At 48.6% G+C, this 23,280-nt stretch overlaps 1 protein-coding gene across 1 annotated transcript in view; it reads right to left on the bottom strand.

Moving 5' to 3' along the window:
- EHD2 (EH domain containing 2) overlaps positions 1-23,280 on the bottom strand; it is a 40,201-nt gene that overhangs the window by 6,764 nt on the left and 10,157 nt on the right. Inside the window, exons 3-4 of the mRNA XM_035118042.2 lie at positions 7,445-7,857; positions 300-464 (exon numbers count right to left, since the gene is read on the bottom strand). Coding sequence (XP_034973933.1) covers positions 300-464; positions 7,445-7,857 — 578 coding nt within the window. The remainder of the gene's footprint in view (positions 1-299; positions 465-7,444; positions 7,858-23,280) is intronic.

Raw genomic sequence — 23,280 nt, 5'->3', positions numbered from 1 at the left:
CTCATTGTCATCCCACCACTCATCCCCTGGCTCTGAGCCTTCTTCCCCTGGGGGGGTTCCCCAGCTGGTGCCTCCCACCCCTTCTCTGCATCCAAGCAGCCCATGACACTAGGTGAGCATTCTGCCTGCACACCACCAGCAACATTGGAAGGGACACAGATTCCCTACCCCTGATCCTGAGGTGAGGGCCATGGCAAAAAAGTAAAGGAGATGCGATCTAGTACAGGGAAGCTTTTGTTGTTTTGCCTATCATGGCTGCTTCAGATGAGTGCGATGGGAGACAAGGAAACTGCCCTCACCTGCATCTTGTCGCAGTCGGGGAAATCGCCCGGCGAGATGTGATGCTCAAGTTGGATCTTGGCGAAGATGACGGGCAGCTTGGCAATCAGCGCTTTCTTCTTGTTGTCCTTGCCAAAGACAGACGGCATCTCTCTCTTCAGGTGGCTGATGATGTGAGCATGCACCTGGGTGGACCGAAGCAGCAGGTTACGAAGATTGGCTCTTAAGAGCAGCATGTGTTTCTGTCAGGCCACATTCACACCACGCATTCAAAGGACTCGGCCCTGTATACCCGAAGGAGTGTCTCCAACCCCATCATTCAGCCTGGACACTGAAGTCCAGCTCCGAGGGCCTTCCGGCGGTTCCCCCACTGTGAGAAGTGAAGTTACAGAGAACCAGGCAGAGGGCCTTCTTGGTAATGGCACCCACCCTGTGGAACGCCCTCTCACCAGATGTCGAGGAGATAAACAGCCACACAACTTTCTGGAGACACCTGAAGGCAGCCTTTATCAGGAAATTTTTTAATATCTAATGTTTGGCTGTGTTTTTACATTGTGTTGGAAACTGCCCAGAGTGGCTGAGGCAACCCAGTCAGATGGGCAGGATATAAGTAAATAATAATAATAATAATAATAATAATAATAATAATAATAATAATAATAATAATAGATGTATTGAATACCGCCCATCACAATTAATTGGAGCTGTGCCTATTTTGATGGGTCTGCTCTGACTAATCTTCAGGATGAAATTTAAGATATATATCTTGTATCTTTGTAGCTTTTTTCTGTTTTTTCTTCAGTATCTTTCTTATTTCCTGTAGATTACGGTAGTTTGGGTTTTCCTCCCCTATTGTAATGTGAAAACTTCAATATACTTTTTTCCAAAAGAAAAAAGAAACACTCCCTCACCCCCCGTTCTTTGCTCACCACTGGTTGCAAGCTGGCCCAAGCTTTTTTGCCACCTGAGGCTAAGGACAAGATAACACTGCCTCCTATTCAATGCTCAAAAGCTAGCGGGGGGGGGGGCGTTCCTTCAGCACCGATAACAGGAACCTGTCCGCCGCCGCACTTGAGGGTTGCAGGCTTGCTTAGGGCAAGCAGGGCAGGCTTTGTGGCATACACCTAGTGACTGTCCTCCAACATTGTTTAGCTGCACACACACACACACACACACACACACACCAGCATCTGCCACCTTACTCTGACGAAAGGTAGGACTGGCCCTGAGTGGCTGAGCTGTTGTGATGTCACGGAATGTCCTCAGGCCCTCCAAGTGGGGAGCATGGAGACAAGCAAAAGGTTAAGTGAATTCAGGCAGAGCATTTCGGTGCCGAAGGAAGAGAACAGGAAGAGGGTGCAGAAAGAAGTCAAGGCAGTAGGTGGGGATAGAAAGATGTGCTGAAGCAGATATCCTGGACTTGTGCTAGGCAGGGTGTTCTTTCCAGGAAAAGGTGTTTTTACAGAGCCAAAAAGGGCCAGGAAGCTTGAGAGGGTAGAAGTCACCGACCACTTTGGAATGCTAGCTTCAGGCTTCCAGCAAAAGCGTCACCGGCTTCCCCAACTTGGTGCACATAAAAACTGACTGTGTTCCTTCCAGGACTGGAGTGATGCAGCACTGAAGAAGAAGATTCTAACATTCGAGAGCAGCCTAAAGCAGGGTTTGCAGCCTCTCCTCTGGACTCCTGGCTAACAGACGGATTCCAACCACTTGGGTGCCACCCCTCTCGGCCGTGCTGGGGTCGTCTCCCCAGCCACCGGCTGGATTTATGGCCCAGGACTTTCCTGTGCAAAGCAGCCCAGCTCATTGTCTGGAGAATTAGGAAATCTCCACGTTGTCGTTGGCTCGGCTCATCAACCCTTGAGGTGGCAGCCAAGCTGAAGCGGCTGACGTCTGGGGCATGAGAGAGGCTCAGAAGCCCAGGCAAGACAGGATGCAGGGGTTGTAGGAGAGAGATGAGCAGAGGAAACGTCCGCAGAGAGGGAGCCAGGAGCCAGGTTGTAAATCCTGTCCTGGGCCTCTGATCAGAAATGGATAAAGTGAGGGTCCTTTCTAATTGTGCATCTTTGATGATTTGTGCTCACAGTGGTGTGAGAGGGCAGTTAAAACGTCATCCCATTTCAATGCTACTTCAGCCTTCGATCTTTTGACTGAGCATTCATCCTGATTAGTTTGCGGGGAAGGGATTTTAATAGCTGCAGACGCACCGCAAAGTTGGCTCTCTCTCCCGCAAAGGATACCGGGCCCTACTCAGCACCCTTAATAAACTACACTTCCCAGAATTCTTTTTTTTTGGGGGGGGGAGAGTCCTGTGTGCTTTAAAGGCACGGTGAGTACGTTGGGTCAAAGCAAGCACTATCACCCCACGCTTCCCTCCTTGCCAAAAGTCCAATTTTTAGTGGGAAGGTTTGCTGCTCAGGAGCCCAAATCAGCTTCTATCGTGGAGCCTGAATTTGCCAGCACATGACAACCCCCATCCCGAAATGAGGGCTGTGTGGACGTGTCCTCAGTCCTCAACTCCAGGGTTGGTGTGCCTGACACTGGAGAAAAATTTACTGCAGAGGCCTTGGCGTCCTTCCTTGTACAGCCACCCAGCTGTTTTTTTTGGTGGGTTTGTGTTATTTTCTTTTTCCAAAGCCAGGAGGAAATTGCCACTGGAGGGCCCTTGTAATACAAACCCATCCTTACAGGTGACAGGAAAAGATAAGGCTGAGAAATCTGGGGGCGAAAACAGAAGCTTCCTGAACTTTTGGGTAACTGCTGGCTCGTTTTCTGGGTGACTGAAGAACCTTGTAAAGAATCTGCAAGTGTGTGTGTGTGTGTGTGTGTGTGTGTGTGTGTGAGAGAGAGAGAGAGAGAGAGAGAGAGAGAGAGCTGGCAGAAGGAGTGATGCCTCCTTGCTGCTGGAACAGATTGCCTAGAATTAATCTGTGCAGTGTTTTCTAAGAGCAAATCAATGCGGCAGCTTCCCATATTTCTAAGTCACATCAGCCACACTATACATCCAAAGCATCAGGCTTCCCTCAAAGGATCCTGGGAACTGTAGTTTAGCCACTCAGAACTATAATTCCCAGTACCCTTAACAAACGATGGTTCCTGGGATTCGCTGGAGGAAGCCATGACTGTTTGAAGTGCTATAAGAGCACTTTAAATGCACAGTGCAGACATGACCTAAGTCAGCTATGTATGCCGACAGAGGGGAACATTGAGGAGCTGAAGCCTGGGCCGGCCCTGTCATTGGACAAGGCAAGGCAGACCACTATAGGTGGCAGATTTGGGGAGGCTGTTTAAGGCCAGCAAGCAGCCAATTATCCATGTGATTATGTGCCCTCTCGTCCCTCCAAATCTTCACACAAACCATTGTTTTTAAGACGTGGTGATGCTGTCAGATGAGGATCCCACACAGAACTGTGTAAGTTATTATTATAATATGAATGTTAGGACTGTCAACCAGTTGAAAATTAAGTAATTTGGTAGGGGCACTTACCAGCTCCATACAGAGCCTTCAGGCATTCAATGTGCTTCCCATATATCACAGAAACATAGAATCATAGAACTGTAGAGTTGGAAGGGACCCCCAAGGATCATCTAGTCCAACACCCTGCAGTGCAGGAATCAGCCTTCCCCAACCAGGCGTCCTGCAGTTATTTTGGACTGCAGCTTACCATCTTGGCTGGGGCTGATGGGAGTTGTAATCCAACATCCGCCACCTCACCATCCTTACAATAGTGGTTTGTTGCTGCTGCTGTTGTTTCCTTTCAAAGGCGACTGAATGCCGGCAGTGGATGGCGACAGAATGTGCAGTGGGTTAGGCTGTGTCCAAAACTGGGTGGGGATAGGAACCAAACCAGAAAAGGTGGGTTGCCCCTTCCCTCTCTATCTTGGCAACGGTAGGGCGGAAGGCAGGGATGCCAACAGCAGCTGGAGTCAGTGCCAGTGACAGGCAGAAGCAGCTGATTCTAGATTGGTCCCCATCTTCTCTGCCGATTTCTATGGAAACTGAGGAGGGAGAGGGTGACAGGCTGTGCTACTCTCTGGATTGGTCAAAAGCAAGAGGGCAGAGAGGTGTGAGGCTGGCTGAGGGCAGGCTGAGGTTTGTAGGACGGTGCCCTCCTCCCACCCTCATGGAGCAGCCTCCAGGACCTCAGACTCATGCCTGGCTCGCTAAAAGACTGTCTTTCTGATGGGTCAAAAATAGCTAATGCTGTTATTTGTGAGATGTGGGAGCCAGGATTTGATCTATGGCTAGGACAGATATTTGGGCGAGACCAGGCTCCTCTACCCATCTCCGCTACTCTGCGTACCCAGAGCAACAGGCCTGAGAGGAGAGAAACGAGGCGGCGTCATTCATCTAATTAAGAAGGCGGAAGATGCCACCTCTTCAGGAACGTGCTTAACGAGAAAACCAGAGCAAAACACAGAGGGAAGCGTTGGGAAATAGGAAAGGGGTGGCCGAGCCCATAAACACATTGTACCCTGAAGCACAATACGAGCTTCCTCTGCGGGGACGGGGCCATTGTTCGGAGGGGGAGGCGCAATGAAGTCCCTTCCCAATTGCTCTGGAGAACAGGAAAAGCAGCAATTAAAAACTGGGCGTCGGGACAAGCCTCGGTCTCCTGCGACAGAGAAAAAAGGGGAATGGGGGTGGTATAGTGGAAGGGCCCCTCTGCAAGTAGGGTCTGTGCGATCCTATTACTTAAGGTCAATCCTTTTGAAAAGGAAAAGCAGTGTAGTTGGAGGCAGCTGAAGGAGGGCAATAGTAGGATGAACCACAGCATGGGAGTCCATCCTCAGTATGGGTGAAGAGAAGTTCAGGAATGAATCTGGTACAATAGCCTGATAGGTAAAGCCTGCCATTGTATGTCCTCACCCCACAACCCCATTAAAACCCCATATTTTCTCACTGTGTGGAGCATCAGCCAAACCCTTCCTTCATTCACAAACAGGTCTGCAACGCTGGAATATCCTTCCATTCAATAATGCTTGCTGTCTCCACCTATCCGTGGTTGTGATGGGAAATTACCCCATTGGCCAACAGTTATGCAGTCAATAATATTCTCTCTCTCTCTCTCTCTCTCTCTCTCTCTCACACACACACACACACACACACACACACACACACACACACACACACACGGCTGTTCAAATGGGATAATACCTGCTCTTCCTTCAATCCCCACCTCAGTGGAAGAATAACCTCCCTTGTGTCATTCATTCACACAACACACCCATATCACGGTCTCTTGTAACATGACATTCTCTCAGTGCGCAATTCCTGTTCTCCTTTCCAGTCCCATTTCAAAGCCACTGTATCCTATGGGTGACTACAACAGAATTCCCACCCCAGCTCCGTTGCTGCAACTACCCCCATTGCAATGGGACATCTCTGCTTGAGGGAGTGAATGCCATATTCTCCTGTTGGAGAAGCTCCCTGCCTGCGACAGATCTCCCTTTGGGATCATTTGCCTTTCACAACCCAGCGAAGCCGTCTCTCTCAAGACGCGGTGCCTATTTGCCCTCCAATTCCATTGCAAGGGAATGTTCCACCGCCAGCCAAGGATGTTTTGCAACAGAGCATTCAAGGCTGCAATGGAGCGCCCCTGAAAAGGGCAGAGGCTGCACTTCCCTTCCTCCTAATGGAACTGGTCCACAGGGCATCTCAAACTGGGGTCCGTGGACCACCAGTGGCCTGTGAGCATCATTCAGGTGGTCTGGAGTGGGCCTGTAAAAATACAAGTAAAAATCATACAACATCTACGGTAGTGCAGTGCATGACAAGTGCTACAAAAAGCAGGCAAATTAATAAGTGTCCGCCAAGACCAGGAGGCAGCAAATATTTTCAGCAGGAGGCCTGGTCCACTGTCCCTCAGACCTTGTGGGGGGCAGGACTATATTTTTGGGGGAGGAATGAACGAATTCCTATGCCCCACAAATAATGCATTTGAAATAAAAGGACACATTCTACTCATGTAAAAACACACTGATTCCCGGACCATCCGTGGGCTGGATTGATCCGGCCCCTTGGCCTTAGTTTGCCTACCCATGGCCAAGGCTCTCAGCGATTTTCAAGCACACTGGGGGACGAGGGCAGTTTGGGAACCATCAGAACAGAACATTATCTTACTGTCGTTGACCAACAGCTTATTGTCATTGACCAACTACTGGGTCATAGAATCATAGAGTTGGAAGGAACCCAGAGGTTCATCTGTTCTAAACCCCTACAATGAAGGAATCTCAACTAAAGCATCCATGACAGATGGCCATCCAACCTCTGCTTAAAAACCTTCAAGGAAGGAGAGTCCACCACCTTCCGAGGGAGTCCGTTCCACTGTCCTAACACTGGCTGAAAATTCTTGTCATGGGTCAGGAGTCAGCTTCACCTGCTGAACAGCAGCCTGAAGGAGAAGAAGGCGGAATGATGTCACCTGCAACTGATCAGCCTTCAAGAACAGGAGAAGGCACTGATGAGAACCAGCTGGCTTCAGCCTTCTTAAGCAGAGCTCTCAGCAGCAGAAACAATGCCTGTGGTTCCTGGCCCTGCCTTGCTGTTTCCTGCTCTCCATCTAGACCAGCCATCCCCAAACTGCGGCCCTCCAGATGTTCTGGCCTACAACTCCCATGATCCCTAGCTAAGAGGACCAGTGGTCGGGGAAGATGGGAATTGTAGTCCAAAACATCTGGAGGGCCGAAGTTTGGGGGTGCCTGATCTAGACCCTTGTCTCTGTGATCATCTGGACTCCCTGACCTCTAGACTGGACCCTTGTCTTTGTGGTCATCTGGATTCCCTGACCTCTGGGTCCCCTGACTTCATATGTGGATTCTGCTCTCAGGCAAGTGTTCCTTGGAGACTCCTATCCCCTTCTTGATCAGCAACAGGACACGGACAGGGCTATGACAGCTCTTCTTGATGTCTAGTCAGAACCTCCTTTCTCATAACCCATCGCAATGCCTTACCTGCCGCAGGGGGTGGGGAACATGTGTGCCTTCAGATGTTGTCATATTACAGCTCCCATCACCTTTGATGACTGCTGGCTGATGGGAGCTGGAGTCCAAGAACATCTGGAGGGCCATGGGTTTTCCCAGCCCCGATCTACTGAACATCTCCTTGTTGTCCAAGGAAATTCTTCTCCTTCCCTGTCTACTTTGTGGCCACCCAAGTACTCACCCTGACCAGACGGGCTCTCTTGACCAAATCGTTAAGCTTCCTCAGGGCAGAATTCCGAGGCAGGTTCTGGATGTCCGTGAACAAGTCCTGCTCCTCGAGCTCAAAGAGCCGTCGGTTATCGGAGATCATCAGGGGCTCCGACCAGAAGGACCCGATGTAGACACGCAGCACCTCGGGCGTGTTGAACACTTTGCCCAGCGACCACATGAGGGCGCCATAGACCCGCATCAGCTGCTGCGTCTCCACCATGTCGGCCTTGTTCAGGACCACCCGGATCTTGTCCTCGTTGCCCTTGAGGGCCCGGATGGCCTCCGAGAACTCGTCTGAGATCTCCAGCTTGTGGGCGTCAAAGAGGAGGATGATGAGGTCCACGCGCTCGGCAAACCACTGCAACACTGCCGGGAAGTCGTAGCCTGCGGAGGAGAAGAGAGAGCCTTGTGGAATAATGTGGGATGTGAAACACAGAGCAGTCAAGTACAACATCCCTAGAGTGGACAAACAAAGGGGATGTCTGGACCAGCCAGTTAGAACTTCCTGTTTCCTCCTAGGCTGGGACAGACTTCCTCTACATGTGACCAGAGGTGGGCGTGGCTTCACCTGTGCAGGTAACAATCGCATAGGAATAGACACCATCTCTCTCTGACTACATTCGTCGAAGAAGCAACATCTGCTTAGCCTAAGATGCTCTCTTGGCTTCCAGCCAACAGAGCATACCTGCCAAGTTCCTGCCGGAAAAATAAGGGATCGGCAGACCGGAAGTAGCGCTGCCGCCATTTTGGAACTGGGTAGAGCAGCACCGGAAGTCGCTTCTGAGCATGCTCCACCCAGTTCCAAAATGGCCACCAGAAATCGCTTCTGCGCATGTCCAGAGACTCCAGACATGCACAGAAGGAGCCTCCCACAGCCGGTAAGTAAACCGGGAAAAAACAAAAAAAAAAATCCGTTTTTCCAACTGGGAACGGCTGGAAAAACGGGGGTTTCCCGGGGAATACGGGAGACTTGGCAGCTATGCAACAGAGGACAAAGGGACTATCTCTTTATGGGATAGATTCCAGGTATATTACTTTTGTAACTTAAACCTGCCTTCTGGGATCCATCTGTGAACAGAAGGAGTGAGTAAACTCTTTTTATACTTCTATAGAAGACTGTGTTGTGTCTATTTCTTTTATGAGGGACTGAAGGGGTTGCTCGGTCCCAGCTCCTGCCAACCTAGCAGTTCGAAAGCACGTCAAAGTGCAAGTAGATAAAAAGGTACCACTCCAAGCAGGAAGGTAAATGGCGTTTTGGTGCGCTGCTCTGGTTCGCCAGAAGCGGCTTTGTCATGCTGGCCACAAGACCTGGAAGCTGTACGCCGGCTCCCTCAGCCAATAACGCGAGATGAGCGCTGCAACCCCAGAGTTGGTCACGACTGGACCTAAAGGTCAGGGGTCCCTTTACCTTTAGCTTTATCTAAAGGGGAGATTACCAGGTAACTTATTTTAGAGGCTTTAGCGAGCCTGAGCAAACGTATCCGCTGTGCAAGTTTAAAAAGGGGAGTGTTACTCTGCTAAATTGTAGAACTTGTTAACACAAGTAGGAAAGAATATACAGTACAGTAATCAAACAATATATCCTCTCCTGCATCCCTGAACATTCCCACAAATGAGAGGTTATTTTGCACACACACACACACGCACACACACACACACCCTGCAAAGCAGCATCTTAGCTCACTTTCAGGGAAAGAAGCAGCTTGAGGGGGGTTGCTGCCATTTAAATTTTTAAAATTTTATTTATGCTTTTCAGGTTTATACATTTCACTGATTTTACAATCATTTTAACATTTCGAAACCCGACTTCCTTCCCCCTATTTCTGCGGTTCCTTAAATTTATTTTTAGTATCTTCTGCATATCCAAATTAACTTAATTTGCTCATTTGTCTGCTTTAAATATATACTCTTATCAAACTGCAGGTTATTACAATAATCCTGCCAATGTTCTTATCCGTTTACAATTTATCTGTAAATATTCAATCAACCATCTCCATTCTTTTATAGAAAGTTTGTTATCTTGATTTCTTATTCTTCTGGTAAGTTTCGCCATTTCTGCATATTCCGTAAGTTTTTGAAACCAATCTTCCTTTGCTGGGACTTCTGCTTCTTTCCATTTTTGGGCGAGTAATGTTTGTTGTTAGCCGCCCTGAGTGGCTATTATTCTTGGTCTCTTATTTTTGCCATCCATTTCGCCATCTCCATATAGTCCAATCGTTTTACAGTCCACTCCTCTTTTGTTGAAACTTCTTCTTTACATTTCTCTGAATGCCCATGAATTCCAAGGTCATGAGAGAGGGAGAAAACCTTTTCTCCACCCAATTTCTATCTGTGCCCAATTATATACCCCTTGGTCATGTCCCCTGCTCCCAGCAACCTGGCTGCCCCTCTTCCTGTCCAGCAAAAGCAGTCTGCCCCCCCCCGCCTCTGTACTTGACTCTCCCCAGCCCCCTCCCTCTTCTCCATCCCTGCCAAATCTAAACAAGCTCTGCAGCTTTCGTAGCTGTTGGATCAGAGCCACCCCTCTCAGTCTCTCTCACCCGCCTCTTGGCAGCCGAAGTTCAGAAGGGCTTGTTCCATAGCACCAAAAAAGGAAACCGAGCCGTTCCATAGGAAAGTCTGAGCAATGAGCCCTCATTGTTCTGACCGATTAAAGAAAAATAATAAAGATGGGAGATCTAAATAAAAGAGGGAGGGGTGGCCGGCCGCGCAGCCTTATCTTAGAGAAGCACCAGCGGGAAAAGGGGTTGCCAGAGGTCACCCGAACGATGGCTCATGCATTGCCCAAGTGGAAGGATCTGGGATACGCTGCTCCGGATTGGTGTCACAAGACAGAGATACAGAAGGTCAAGACAAAGGAACCATTCTCTGCTCCCTGGTTTGCCCCCAGGGCAGGCCTGGAAAGGATGACGGGACAGGGTTTAAGCCTGTGTGAGCTCTGGCGGAGGTGCAGGGTCCCTTTTTGAACATCACAGCTCAACCACCTGGAATATGTGTTACAATAACAAAAGGTGAAAGTGCCCCTGAGTGTGTGCAGAGTGCATTTTGCCTCACTACTGAGCAGCTAGAGCCAGGCTGTGCTGGGCTGGGGGGGGGGGCTGCCCCTGTATTTAAGGAATTAACTACTGCAGCATGGGAGTCCAGGCAGGAAATTGACAGTCATGGCTAATGGGCCCTTGTTGCCCTTGTCAGCTACTGCATTTCCGGTGAATTTTACAAGCCAAATAAATTCTCCCTTCTTGCACACACATATATATATAGAGAGAGTGTGTGTGTGTCTGCAAACTATGAGTTTACAAAGTGCCGCTTTTCTGCAGGTTTCTTTCTTTCTCCTTCTGGTTTATTAGCACACCATTCAGCCAGTGATAAGGGGCCAACTTTCCAGACAGGCAGCCCATGCCAGTGCCTGCCCTCTGGGTGATAGCAGGCTCCAAGGGCTCTGGCTGGATCCAGACCCAATTGATGAGCAGCCTGTGGCTGGCAGAGAAAGATCTGGCCCAAGAGAACAGTGGGTGTTCAAGGAGTGAATGTATCTCCCTGGAGAAGGAATTTCCACCCTTCCCTGGTTTATTTAGTAAAGCAGAGGAGGTGGTGTGAAAACAAATGTTTCTAAGTCTTTCCTGCAAAATGTAACTGACACAATGGAATCTGACCAGACACACCCAATGCTGCCAGATGCACAAGAATTCTCATGCATGACTCCTGTGAGGCTATTTGCATTCCTCTGGTTCGCCAGAAACGGCTTGGTCATGCTGACCACATGACCCGGAAGCTGTCTGCGGACAAATTCCGGCTCCCTCAGCCTATAGAGCAAGATGAGCGCGCAACCCCAGAGTCGTGCGCAACTGGATCTAACCGTCAGGGGTACCTTTACCTTTACAGGAAAGTTGGAGATTTCAGGGTCACTCAATGCACCATTGACTGGCAGGCAGTGCCCCAGCAGCTTACGGCATAGCCAGCTAGTTTCAAGCAGAGGTGCTGCCAAAGTTCAGAATGGCCTGGTTTGAAATGGCAGTATGGTGCAGTGGTTAGAGTGCTGGACTAGGACCTGGGAAAACTAGGGTTCAACTTCCCACTCAGCTATGAAGCTCGCAGGGTGACCTTGGGCAGTCGCTTCCTCTCAGCCTCCCTTACTTCACAGGCCTGTGGGGGTTAAATAAGGAGAGGGAGAACCACCTAGGCCACCTTTAGCTTCTTGGAGAAATAAGCAGGATACTGTATAAATGCAACGAATATGTTGTCCGATTCGCAACAACAGGTGTATTTAGAACACCCCTGAGGTTTTCTCCAACTGAGATGGTACAAGATTCTCCGTGTGTGCGGCCAGACTGAGCGTCACTGCTCCGGATGATATTCTCGTTGTTCACTGTAAGATTATGTGACCGGACCATGTAACCAACCAGCTTCTGACTTGGCAAATATCTTCTCAATATGTGCCAGCTCTTTCCATTGTTTCTCACTGCCCTCCATCCAGATCTTTTGTTTGCAGGCTCATTGTTTCGGGAGAAGGGAAGGAGCGCCCTATAGTTCCTAAAAGGCAATGCTGTAAGGTGCATTTGTGTGGCACCATTCAATATCATTTGCTGCAAGTCGCAGGTGAGGAAGAGTATTGTTGTGCTCAGATCCTGTTTTGGGGCTTTCGACAGACCTCTGGCTGGCCACTGTGAGAGCAGGATGTGGGCCATTGGCCTGATCTAGCAGGCTCCTTTTAGGCACTGACATTATCTGCTGGGACATTATCTGCTGGGATGAACTCTTGATACCGTAATGCTAATCTGGACCCTGCCAGGCCTGTGGAATCGCCAACAGCAACAAATTTCAGCAACCAGCAGAGGAGCCACAATGGGCCAAAGCGCATCAGTCATAGGTCAGATGCGGAACATCCGTTTTTCATGCAGAACGCCTCTGGTTCAACCTACTGCCTCTCTAGGTAAGGGCTGGCAATGTCCCCTTTCATAAAATCCTGGAGAGCCATGCTAGGAAATACTGACTCAGTAGAAGCTAGCTTCCTATGTGCATGATGAAACAAAGCACTGCTGTGCGGATAAACCAATCGATTTGCGTCGGTTATAATTGGAAGCTCGTGGTTTTGCATTGTGGCGTCATGTCTCCCTGGGTTTTGCTAATGAACAAATCCAAACCCCGATGGGGAAACCCAGTTAACATTGGTGCATGGGCCAGCAAATGGCTTGCTAAAACTAATGTGGATTAGATTGCCAAATTAGCAGGGGAAAGGTGAGTTTCCTTTCACCAAGATGCTTAAGAAATTCCAAGCAAATTCTGAACTGAACAGGGAAGGGTTTCCAGCAAAAGAGGGAGTGTGGAATGTGCTGGGTTGGCTGGAGAGAGGGATGGTTGTTTTGCCGTGCAAAAGAGAAGGAGCAGAGGAGGGGGAACCCTGCACACTTTTATACAAAGATAGGGAGGAACACGGCAGCCCTGCTCTTCCAAGGCATTTTTCTTTGGTTTGTGCAATCACTGATACTGTGTTTTAATTTGTTGGAAGCTGCCCAGAGTGGCTGGGGTAACCCAATCAGATGGGTGGCATATAAATAAATTGTTGTTGTTGTTGTTAGTGATGGTGGTGCAGGGAGAGCCAGATATTAGGCAGCCCCCAGTTAGCAGAATGAGTAGGAGGGCACCCCAACCTGCAGCAAAGACTGCCTTACCATTATTTTGGCTGCGCAAACACACCATGCATTTCAAGCACGTGACTTCCCCCAAAGGCTCCTGGGAACTGTAGTTCGCTAAGGGTGCTGGGAATAGCGGCTCTGCAAGGGGTGAACTACAGCTCCCAGGGTTATTTGGGGGAAAGCCATGCACATTAAATGTGCTTTAAGTGTGCAGGGCGTGCGCAGCCTGCACCTTGGTGCCAGACAAAAAGGAATATTTGAATATTAGGAAGATAATGAAGCCCACAGGTGTGTTTCCAAAGCCAGATGGTTGCCTTTTGGAGCTTTTGAGTGAAGCCTGGCAGCGGCAGCGGCATATCCCCGCCGTAATTCACTTTGAAGGGCAGGCGGCTGACTCCGGCCTGTGCCGACTCGCTGCGAGGATTTCCTCTCTGCTCAGGAATCCCATGGATCCCTGGCTGTGTGCAGGAGAAGGGAGCCAAGGAGCAGGGCGGGATCTAGACAGGCCCAGGCTGGCAAAACCATAGCACGGAAGGAGAAACTTTTACCATCCGTTGGGGGAGAAATCTGTCCTGATTCGCAATTGGGTTTTTTTTAAAAAAGGGGGGGATTTAAAAAATACTAACAGCTCCTCATGTCTGAAGGCAGAGAACAAGAGGCCCATGCTTTTATTGTGGTGAAATCTAGGCCTGTGTAAGTTGTAAAGCGAAAGGCTCGTAAGCGAAAGGAAAGTCCGATGCTGTAAAGAAAAATATTGCATAGGAACCTGGAATGTAAGAATATTGCATAGGAACCTGGAATGTAAGAACTATGAGTGGAGGTAAGCTGCATGTGGTCAAAAATGAGATGACAAGAATAAATATCGACATCCTGGGCATCAGTGAACTAAAATGGAAGGGAATGGGCGAATTCAGTTCGGATGACTATCATATCTACTACTGTGGGCAGGAATCCTGTAGCAGAAATGGAGTGGCCCTCATAGTCAACAAAAGAGTGGCAAAAGCTGTAATGGGATGCAATCTCAAAAATGACAGAATGATCTCGATACGAATCCAAGGCAGACCTTTTAACATCACAGTAATCCAAGTTTATGCACCAACTACCGGTGCTGAAGAAAGTGAAATTGACCAATTCTATGAAGACCTACAACACCTTCTAGAAATGACACCAAAGAAGGATGTTCTTCTCATTACTGGGGACTGGAATGCTAAAGTAGGGAATCAAGAGATAAAAGGAACAACTGGCAAGTTTGGCCTTGGAGTTCAAAATGAAGCAGGGCAAAGGCTAATAGAGTTCTGTCAAGAGAACAAGCTGGTCATCACAAACACTCTATTCCAACAACACAAGAGACGACTCTACACATGGATATCACCAAATGGACAGCATCGAAATCAGATTGATTATATTCTCTGCAGCCAAAGATGGAGAAGCTCCATACAGTCAGCAAAAACAAGACCTGGAGCTGACTGTAACTCAGATCATCAGCTTCTTATAGCAAAATTCCAGCTTAAACTGAAGAAAGTAGGAAAAACCACTGGGCCAGTAAGATACAATCTGAATCAAATCCCTTATGAATACACAGTGGAAGTGAGGAACAGGTTTAAGGATTTAGATTTGGTGGACAGAGTGCCTGAAGAACTATGGATGGAGGCTCGTAACATTATACAGGAGGCAGCAATGAAAACCATCCCAAGGAAAAGGAAATGCAAGAAAGCAAAATGGCTGTCCAACGAGGCCTTACAAATAGCGGAGGAGAGGAGGCAAGCAAAATGCAAGGGAGATAGGGAAAGATACAGGAAACTGAATGCAGATTTCCAAAAAACAGCAAGGAGAGACAAGAGGGTCTTCTTAAATGAGCAATGCAAAGAAATAGAGGAAAACAATAGAATGGGGAAAACCAGAGATCTGTTCAAGAAAATTGGAGATATGAAAGGAACATTTCGTACAAAGATTACCATAATCAAGGACAAAAGTGGTAAGGACCTAACAGAAGCAGAAGACATCAAGAAGAGGTGGCAAGAATACACAGAGGAATTATACCAGAAAGATATGGAGGTCTCGTACACCTCAGGTAGTGTGGTTGCTGACCTTGAGCCAGACATCTTGGAGAGTGAAGTCAAATGGGCCTTAGAAAGCATTGCTAATAACAAGGCCAGTGGAAGTGATGATATTCCAGCTGAACTGTTTAAAATTTTAAAAGATGATGCTGTTAAGGTGCTACACCCAATATGCCAGCAAGTTTGGAAAACTCAGCAATGGCCAGAGGATTGGAGAAGATCAGTCTACATCCCAATTCCAAAGAAGGGCAGTGCCAAAGAATGCTCCAACTACCGCACAATTGCGCTCATTTCACACGCTAGCAAGGTTATGCTTAAAATTCTACAAGGCAGGCTTAGGCAGTATGTGGACCGAGAACTCCCAGAAGTGCAAGCTGGATTTCGAAAGGGCAGAGGAACCAGAGACCAAATAGCAAACATGCGCTGGATTATGGAGAAAGCTAGAGAGTTCCAGAAAAACGTCTACTTCTGCTTCATTGACTATGCAAAAGCCTTTGACTGTGTCGACCACAGCAAACTATGGCAAGTTCTTAAAGAAATGGGAGTGCCTGATCACCTCATCTGTCTCCTGAGAAATCTCTATGTGGGACAAGAAGCTACAGTTAGAACTGGATATGGAACAACTGATTGGTTCAAAATTGGGAAAGGAGTACGACAAGGTTGTATATTGTCTCCCTGCTTATTTAACTTATATGCAGAATTCATCATGCGAAAGGCTGGACTAGATGAATCCCAAGCCGGAATTAAGATTGCTGGAAGAAATATCAACAACCTCAGATATGCAGATGACACAACCTTGATGGCAGAAAGCGAGGAGGAATTAAAGAACCTTTTAATGAGGGTGAAAGAGGAGAGCGCAAAATATGGTCTGAAGCTCAACATCAAAAAAACCAAGATCATGGCCACTGGTCCCATCACCTCCTGGCAAATAGAAGGGGAAGAAATGGAGGCAGTGAGAGATTTTACTTTCTTGGGCTCCTTGATCACTGCAGATGGTGACAGCAGTCACGAAATTAAAAGACGCCTGCTTCTTGGGAGAAAAGCAATGACAAACCTAGACAGCATCTTAAAAAGCAGAGACATCACCTTGCCGACAAAGGTCCGTATAGTTAAAGCTATGGTTTTCCCAGTAGTGATGTATGGAAGTGAGAGTTGGACCATAAAGAAGGCTGATCGCCGAAGAATTGATGCTTTTGAATTATGGTGCTGGAGGAGACTCTTGAGAGTCCCATGGACTGCAAGAAGATCAAACCTATCCATTCTTAAGGAAATCAGCCCTGAGTGCTCCCTGGAAGGACGGATCGTGAAGCTGAGGCTCCAATACTTTGGCCACCTCATGAGAAGAGAAGAATCCTTGGAAAAGACCCTGATGTTGGGAAAGATTGAGGGCACTAGGAGAAGGGGACGACAGAGGACAAGATGGTTGGATAGTGTTCTCGAAGCTACGAACATGAGTTTGACCAAACTGCGGGAGGCAGTGCAAGACAGGAGTGCCTGGCGTGCTATGGTCCATGGGGTCACGAAGAGTCGGACACGACTAAACGACTAAACAACAACAAAAAGTTGTAAGCTGCAAGCAACCCAGGGACCTCATGCATTTTGGTGCTTTAGGGAGTTGCAGTTTCTGAGGTCCCCCCCAGCTGGAGGTTTGCTGAGCTTTGCAGAATGTCATACCATACATGGCTGGGGGACTGTGCATCCAATTCAGTGGTACCTTGAGTTAGGCCGCTAGATGATGTCGGGACAGCTACTGGCCGATGGGATTCCCCCCCCCAAGAGCAAACATAAAGGAGGGGGTTGTTGGGGCTCGAGGAAGGCCTGCTTTCTAGCTCAGAAGCCCTGCTTGGCAATCCTAAACTTACACAAATTCACTAGCAAGGGAGGTGTACTCCACTCATGCTCAGAAGCACTCTTGTACCACCTCTTGTGCCATTTGGGAACCAAAGGTTTGCACTCAAAGGCAGCTCCGTTTCAAACTAAGCCGTTCCGCCAACCAAATTTGAAGTGGAGCTGCCTTTGAATGCAAACATTTAATTATCAAATGGAACTTGTGGTGTTGTTCCGTCCTGTCTATAACATGTTTGTGCCCTGCAGATGTTTCGGACTACAATTCCCATCAGCCCCAGCATGCTGGCTGATGAAGCTGCTGGCAATTGTAGCGCAGGGCACCTCCAGGGCACCAAGTTGGTGAACGGCTGCTGCAAAGGGCCGTTCGGAAGCACTTAATGATTTTTCTGCCCGCTGTTCCCATTGCATGGCTTTTAATTTTTTATTACTTCTTCGATTTCTGTATAATTTGCATTGCAATGTCCGTTCCACCACCTCGTTCTGCTGCAAATATAAAAACACAACGAAACCCGAGAGTGGTCAGCAGAGGCAGCACACCAGCCGGAGGACGAGGGGAGCCGGGGAAGAAGAAGGCCTTGCAACAGAGGGCTCCCCGTGAATTTTGGTTTGCATGCCAGGCTAATCCCAGCGCTTGCTCGGCCCACCCAGTTTCCTAGTTACTACTACCTTTGTATCTACACATGTGCACGCTTTGTGCTGCCCTGGAAATGTGCCCTTCCTCCTCCGTCCTTGGCATGCAGGAGACATTCCTCAGCGTTTCGCAAGTGAATCATCTGTGCGCTCCGTTGCCATGGCGCAAGGGCTGCTCTTTCCCACAGACACAAGACTGGCAGAGGCTTCTCTCCCGCTCCCATTTGTATTACAAACTCTCGTAAAAGTCCCTCCGGGGCCCCAGTCAGGGAGGCAGGCTTCTGCGCCAGCTAGGCCTCACCCAGGCTTCGGGCCTGCAAAGTCATAATGGCCCACGGCAGGGGCAGAAGGCCGTATGCCCTCCTGGGACAACTTTCTGAGGGCCACAGGCCAGTGGCGCCGCTATGTGCCTCTAAGTTTAGCACTCTCTGGAATTCGGGGCTGCGCACTCTGGCGCCATTCATTGACCAAGGCGCCATTGAGGGGGCTTCATGGCAAGGGGTCGGGGAGAATAACCATTGGCCTGAGAAGCAGCTGCTGTAGAAAACTTACTTCACCCTTCATTGCTAGAAAGAAGACACATTAGAACTCTTAACTAATGCTGGAGGGTTTTTTTCCTCCCTATCCCCTTTCCTTTTGTGTCATGTCTTCAGACAGCAAGCCTGAGTGGCAGGGGCAGTCTTACTCCCAATGATTGTAAGCCTTTCTGGCTCACGAGCGGGGTCAAATAAATGACTATAAAAATGAATGAATGAATGAATGAATGAATGGAGGGGCTCAGATGGATGCACTCGGAGGCCTAGGTTTGTTGGAGGGGCTGCCACCTAGGATCAAGCTTTGCCGTCAAAATCCAGCGGTTGCAAAGCCCTCTAGAACACGACACCTAGCCTAGAGCAAAGGATCAAAGACTGTGGTTGGTGGGTTTCATCCAGGTGGTTCACAGCCACCTCCACATTAATTTTTAACTGCAATTTTTTTAAAATTGCTTCTTTTGTTTCTCATATTGCATTTCATTGCACTCTACCATTCTAATACTAGAAAACAGAATATCGTATAATAAAAGAAGCAATAGAAATGCAATAGAAAAACCATTAAATGCTCTGCCATTTTCAAGTAGTCTGAGGTGGGGGGGGAGTTGGAGAACCCCCCCAGTCTAGAGGCTGATGGGAGTTGTAGTCCGAACCATCTGGAGGGCACCAGGTTGGAAAAGCCTCGCCCAGGGATGTTGGACTAACACCCGGTTGTAGGAGAAAGCTCACAACTGTACACCATGCTACAGGGGTCAGAGGAGTGCCTCGTCCGCAGGAACGCAGATTCTTGGCTAACCCTCCCAAATAAACAAGGCCATTTGTCCAGGGCGCACAGCCTTTCCCAGTTTCCACTTCGCCCTGTTTGCCAAGGCGGGGTCTATCCAGATTCCCCACATACTTTCATGTATAAAATGTGGAAGGAATGCAGCAAACCTGTGCTATCTCTGTACAGGGTTCTCCCGGGGGTGCCCCGGCAACCAAAGAAATATTGGGAGAGGGAGAGAGCTTGAGAGAGGCCTGCCTCTCGGTGGGAATGAAAAGCCGCCCTGAGCTGACCCATCCCACGCAGTGGAAGGCAAAAGTCCCAAGGGGAGACGAGTACAGGAATGTGAGCGTCACAGGAAAAGCATGAACGGGCTCTCCCCACCCTATCCTCTTGGGGGGACTTTGCGGGGAATATGTCTGCCCCAGTTGTGTACGAAAAGAGCTGGATGCCCCATCCCTGGGAGCAAGGCCCACTAAATTCTCCCCGCAAGCAAAGGCTTCTTGCAGCTTTCTCTTCTGTTCATCCCTAACAACCAACAAAAAACCCCTGTGAAACAGCAGCTCCTCCAGGGACACTGTTTATCCAGCATTCACAGGCTCCTCCAAGTGTCCCAATTTTCCAGGGACAGTCCCGGATTTACAGAAGCCGTCCCAATTTCTGATTCAATCCCAGAATGTCCTGCGTTTTCCTTAGGACGTCTCCCGTGACGCGTGTCCTTCATACACCCTTCAGACATTTTTGGCACCCCCCTTTTCCCCATCTCCCCTGGTGCATGCTCACATCTGAACTCAAGAGCCCCCTCGACACACCTTGGAATGAGGATAGCACATCTTAGAACGGCTTTATCTTCTCTCTCGCGCACATTCTGTTCCCGCTCAATAGCTGCCTTTGTAACCGATTCCTTCCTACATCTGCTAAATGTTTCCTTGCATTTTGTAATCCGTGTGTGTGTGTGTGTGTGTGTGTGTGTGTGTGTGTGTGTGTGTGTTTAGCCTGTCCGACCAACACAATTTGCCTAGCGAGTCGTGAGATGCACCCTACCGCCTCTTCTGCAAAGCCCCCACTCTCTGGACCTCTTGACAGCAGCCTTGCAGACAAAGCCAAACAGAGTTTATCAACCAAATACGGGGGCCAGTCATGGACTCTAAAAACAGCCTCGTTTTGCCACCCGGCCGGGAATGCAAAAAAGCAAACAAACCAAGAGGTTGCATATCAAGCAAAGTATACAAACGAAAATATGCCCTCTAACATTTCTCCAATATAAATAGGGATGTCCTCCTCAATCAATAATTTTCTTATTCATACCCCACCCACCTCACTGGGATGCCCCAGGCACTTTGAGTGGCTTCTAACATATATAAAAATATAATAAAACTTTGAACTTGAAAAAAAACAAAAAACCTTCCCTATACAGGGCTGTCTTCAGATGTCTTCTAAAGGTTGTATAGTTACTTATATGTTTGGCTCGGGGGGTCGCATAACTCCAACGTTTCTCTGATGAAAATAGGGATGCCCTAAGGAAAAGTGGGGTGTTTTGGGATCAAATCAGAAACTGGGACTGGCTTCTGTAAATCTGGGGCTGTCCTTGGAAGATAGCGACACTTGGAGGGGCCTGTGAATGCTGAATAATGGTCTGGTATCCAACTACCGTAGCTTTTACTCAGAGTAGATCCATTGAAATTAAGGCACCTAAGTTAGTCGTATTCATTGATTCCAACGAGTAACATGAGAGGATGCCATCTTGTCCTTTGACACAAGCAGCAAACACTGTGGACCTGACTTCACATTACCTCTTGACTCTCATCTTCCGTTCACACAATCAGGTTGTGTGTTTGCGTGTGTGTGTGTGTGTGTCATATGGTTGTGTTGTGAACTCTGTCCCCCTCCCTTGGCCCTGCTCGTGTTGACAGAAGCCTGACATGCAGAAATGTAGCAGGAAAAACCTTGTCCTCTCTAGTGGTGATAAAGCCTAGTGGAAACTTTATTTGCTTACAATAAATTATTTGACTGCCCTTCCTCAAAAGATTCCAGGGCGGCACACGAAGAAGTGCGAATGAAATCTGCACAGTGATAACGAAAGGGCAATGAGACAACTTTTAAAAAACCTCCCAAATCTAAAAACAGAATAAAACACCATTCATAAAACAAAAACAACCTCCATTAGTTCTGGTTACAGGTAGGTAGCCGTGTTGGTCTGGGTCGAAGTAAAATAAACAAATTCCTTCAGTAGCACCTTAAAGACCAACTAAGTTTTTATTTTGGTATGAGCTTTCGTGTGCATGCATCTGAAGTATCTGAAGAAGTGTGCATGCACACGAAAGCTCATACCAAAATAAAAACTTAGTTGGTCTTTAAGGTGCTACTGAAGGAATTTGTTTATTTAACCTCCATTAGCAATCTTAAAAGGCTTCTCTTCTTCACCTGTTCCACTCCTGCACATACTGCTGGTGTCAGAGGCTGTGTACACACCATATATTTAAAAGCACCCCCCTAAAAAAAATTCCTGGGAACTGTAGTTTACCCCTAATGGCGCTACAGTTCCCAGCACCCTTAACAAACTACAGTTGCCTGAATTCTTTGTGGGGAGGGGAATGTGCTTTAAAGTCACTGGAGGGGGTCAACAGCTAAGGTCACTGCATTGGCCCATAAAAATACAAAATCTGTATTCGGTAAATATCTTTATTAGGGCAACTCTAACCAAAAAGGGCTCATTCACATTTCCCTTTTGCCACAGTTTCTAGGCACGGCTCTGCGATTTGTAGGGATGTTGCTGTTTTTTTTTTTGTCCCTGGGGAAACCTACTGTTTACTGCTGAATCGGAACAAATATTGTTCCACAACCTGATTGACGCTTGTTCCGATTCAGCGGTAAACAGAGGGATTTCCTAGGGAAAGCAGTGGGACCAAGAAAACTTGCTTGGATCTGTGCCTATAAATCCGAGACCCGTGCCTAGCAATTGCAGCAGGAGCAGAAGTGTGGATAAGGCCATACGTAGTGTGCAATATTTTGAATTCCCCAGAACGCTTTTAAATACCGTGTTTCTCATATTATAAGACACGTCTTATATTTATTTTTTCCTGAAAAAAACACAGCATGGCTTATTTTCAAGGGATGTCTTATTTTTTAATTAAGTACCGGTACCTGTACAGACCACAGACCTGCTCCCACCGGGTCTTCGTGCGCGGCAGGCAAAGGCTGCAGCCGGGTCCTGGGGCTGCGCGCTGAGGCTACAGCCGGGTCCCGGGTGTCCGCGCGCGGTGCGCAAAGGCTGCAGTCGGGTCTTGGGGCTGCGCGCGCTGCGGCTACAGCCGGGTTCCGGATGTCCGCGCGTGGTGCACAAAGGCTGCAGCCGGGTCCTGGGGCTGCGCGCGCTGCGCGCTGAGGCTGCAGCCAGGTCCCGGGGGTTAACGCAGCAGCAGCAACCCTTCTTTGCCACAGACCTTCTTCCACCACCCGGTACGGCATATTTTCGAGGTATGCCTTATATTTTTCCACCTCAGGAAAATCCTGCCATGCCTTATTTTGTAGGGATGCCTTAAAATATGAGAAACACGGTAGCTACATCAGGGCTTGCGATCCTCTGCTCTCCCAAATGCTGTTGGACTCCAAATTCCCCCCCCCTCCGTGGGGAGGGTGGGGGGCAATTGGCAACCTTAGTCCAAGTCCTTCAGTCTCCCCCCCTGCCACCTCCTAACTCAACTTCTCCCCTCTCTGTCCAGCTGCTTCCTTTGTTTTGAAATGAATACGCTACGTGCTTTTGTTTCCTTTGAAATAGGCCTGGAATCAACGTTTACCAGCCCCAGACCTTGCAGGCAGGAACATGGCAGAGCTGGTCTGGCCAAGGGCCAGGGCAACACCCAGGGATCTGTCACAGCCAGCTGCAACTGGGGACATAGCCAAGGAACCTACAGCGTCCGGCATGAGGCTCTGCAGTATAGGGCGCAGGCTCAAGAGGAGAAACTGAGGCACGCCGTGGCAAGGGACGTGGCCAGAGTCATGCAGAGGCACAACCTTGGACAGCCTTCCTTCAGCTGGTGTCCTCCAGAAGTCTTGGACTACAAATCCCATCAGCCCCAGCAAGCAGGAGGAAGGCACAAAGTGGGGTTGGTGAGGCCTGAGGCCTGGAGAGAGCAGCAGGGGCCACACAGAGAGACTTGGAGGGCCACACTCATCCCCCAGGCCCGAGGTTCTCCACTCCTGCTGAAAAACAGATGAATTTCTCGAAATTGTTCTATTTGTGTGTTTTCCTACTTTATGTAAACGACTCTGTGAGGGCAGTGTGCCATGAAAGGCAGAGGAGAGATACTTGAATTGATTAATAGAATCGTAGAGTTGGAAGGGAC

This window comes from Zootoca vivipara, chromosome 6 (assembly GCF_963506605.1).
Source record: "Zootoca vivipara chromosome 6, rZooViv1.1, whole genome shotgun sequence".
NCBI classification, from domain to species: Eukaryota; Metazoa; Chordata; class Lepidosauria; order Squamata; family Lacertidae; genus Zootoca; species Zootoca vivipara.
This window is presented reverse-complemented; position numbering and strand designations above follow the sequence as displayed.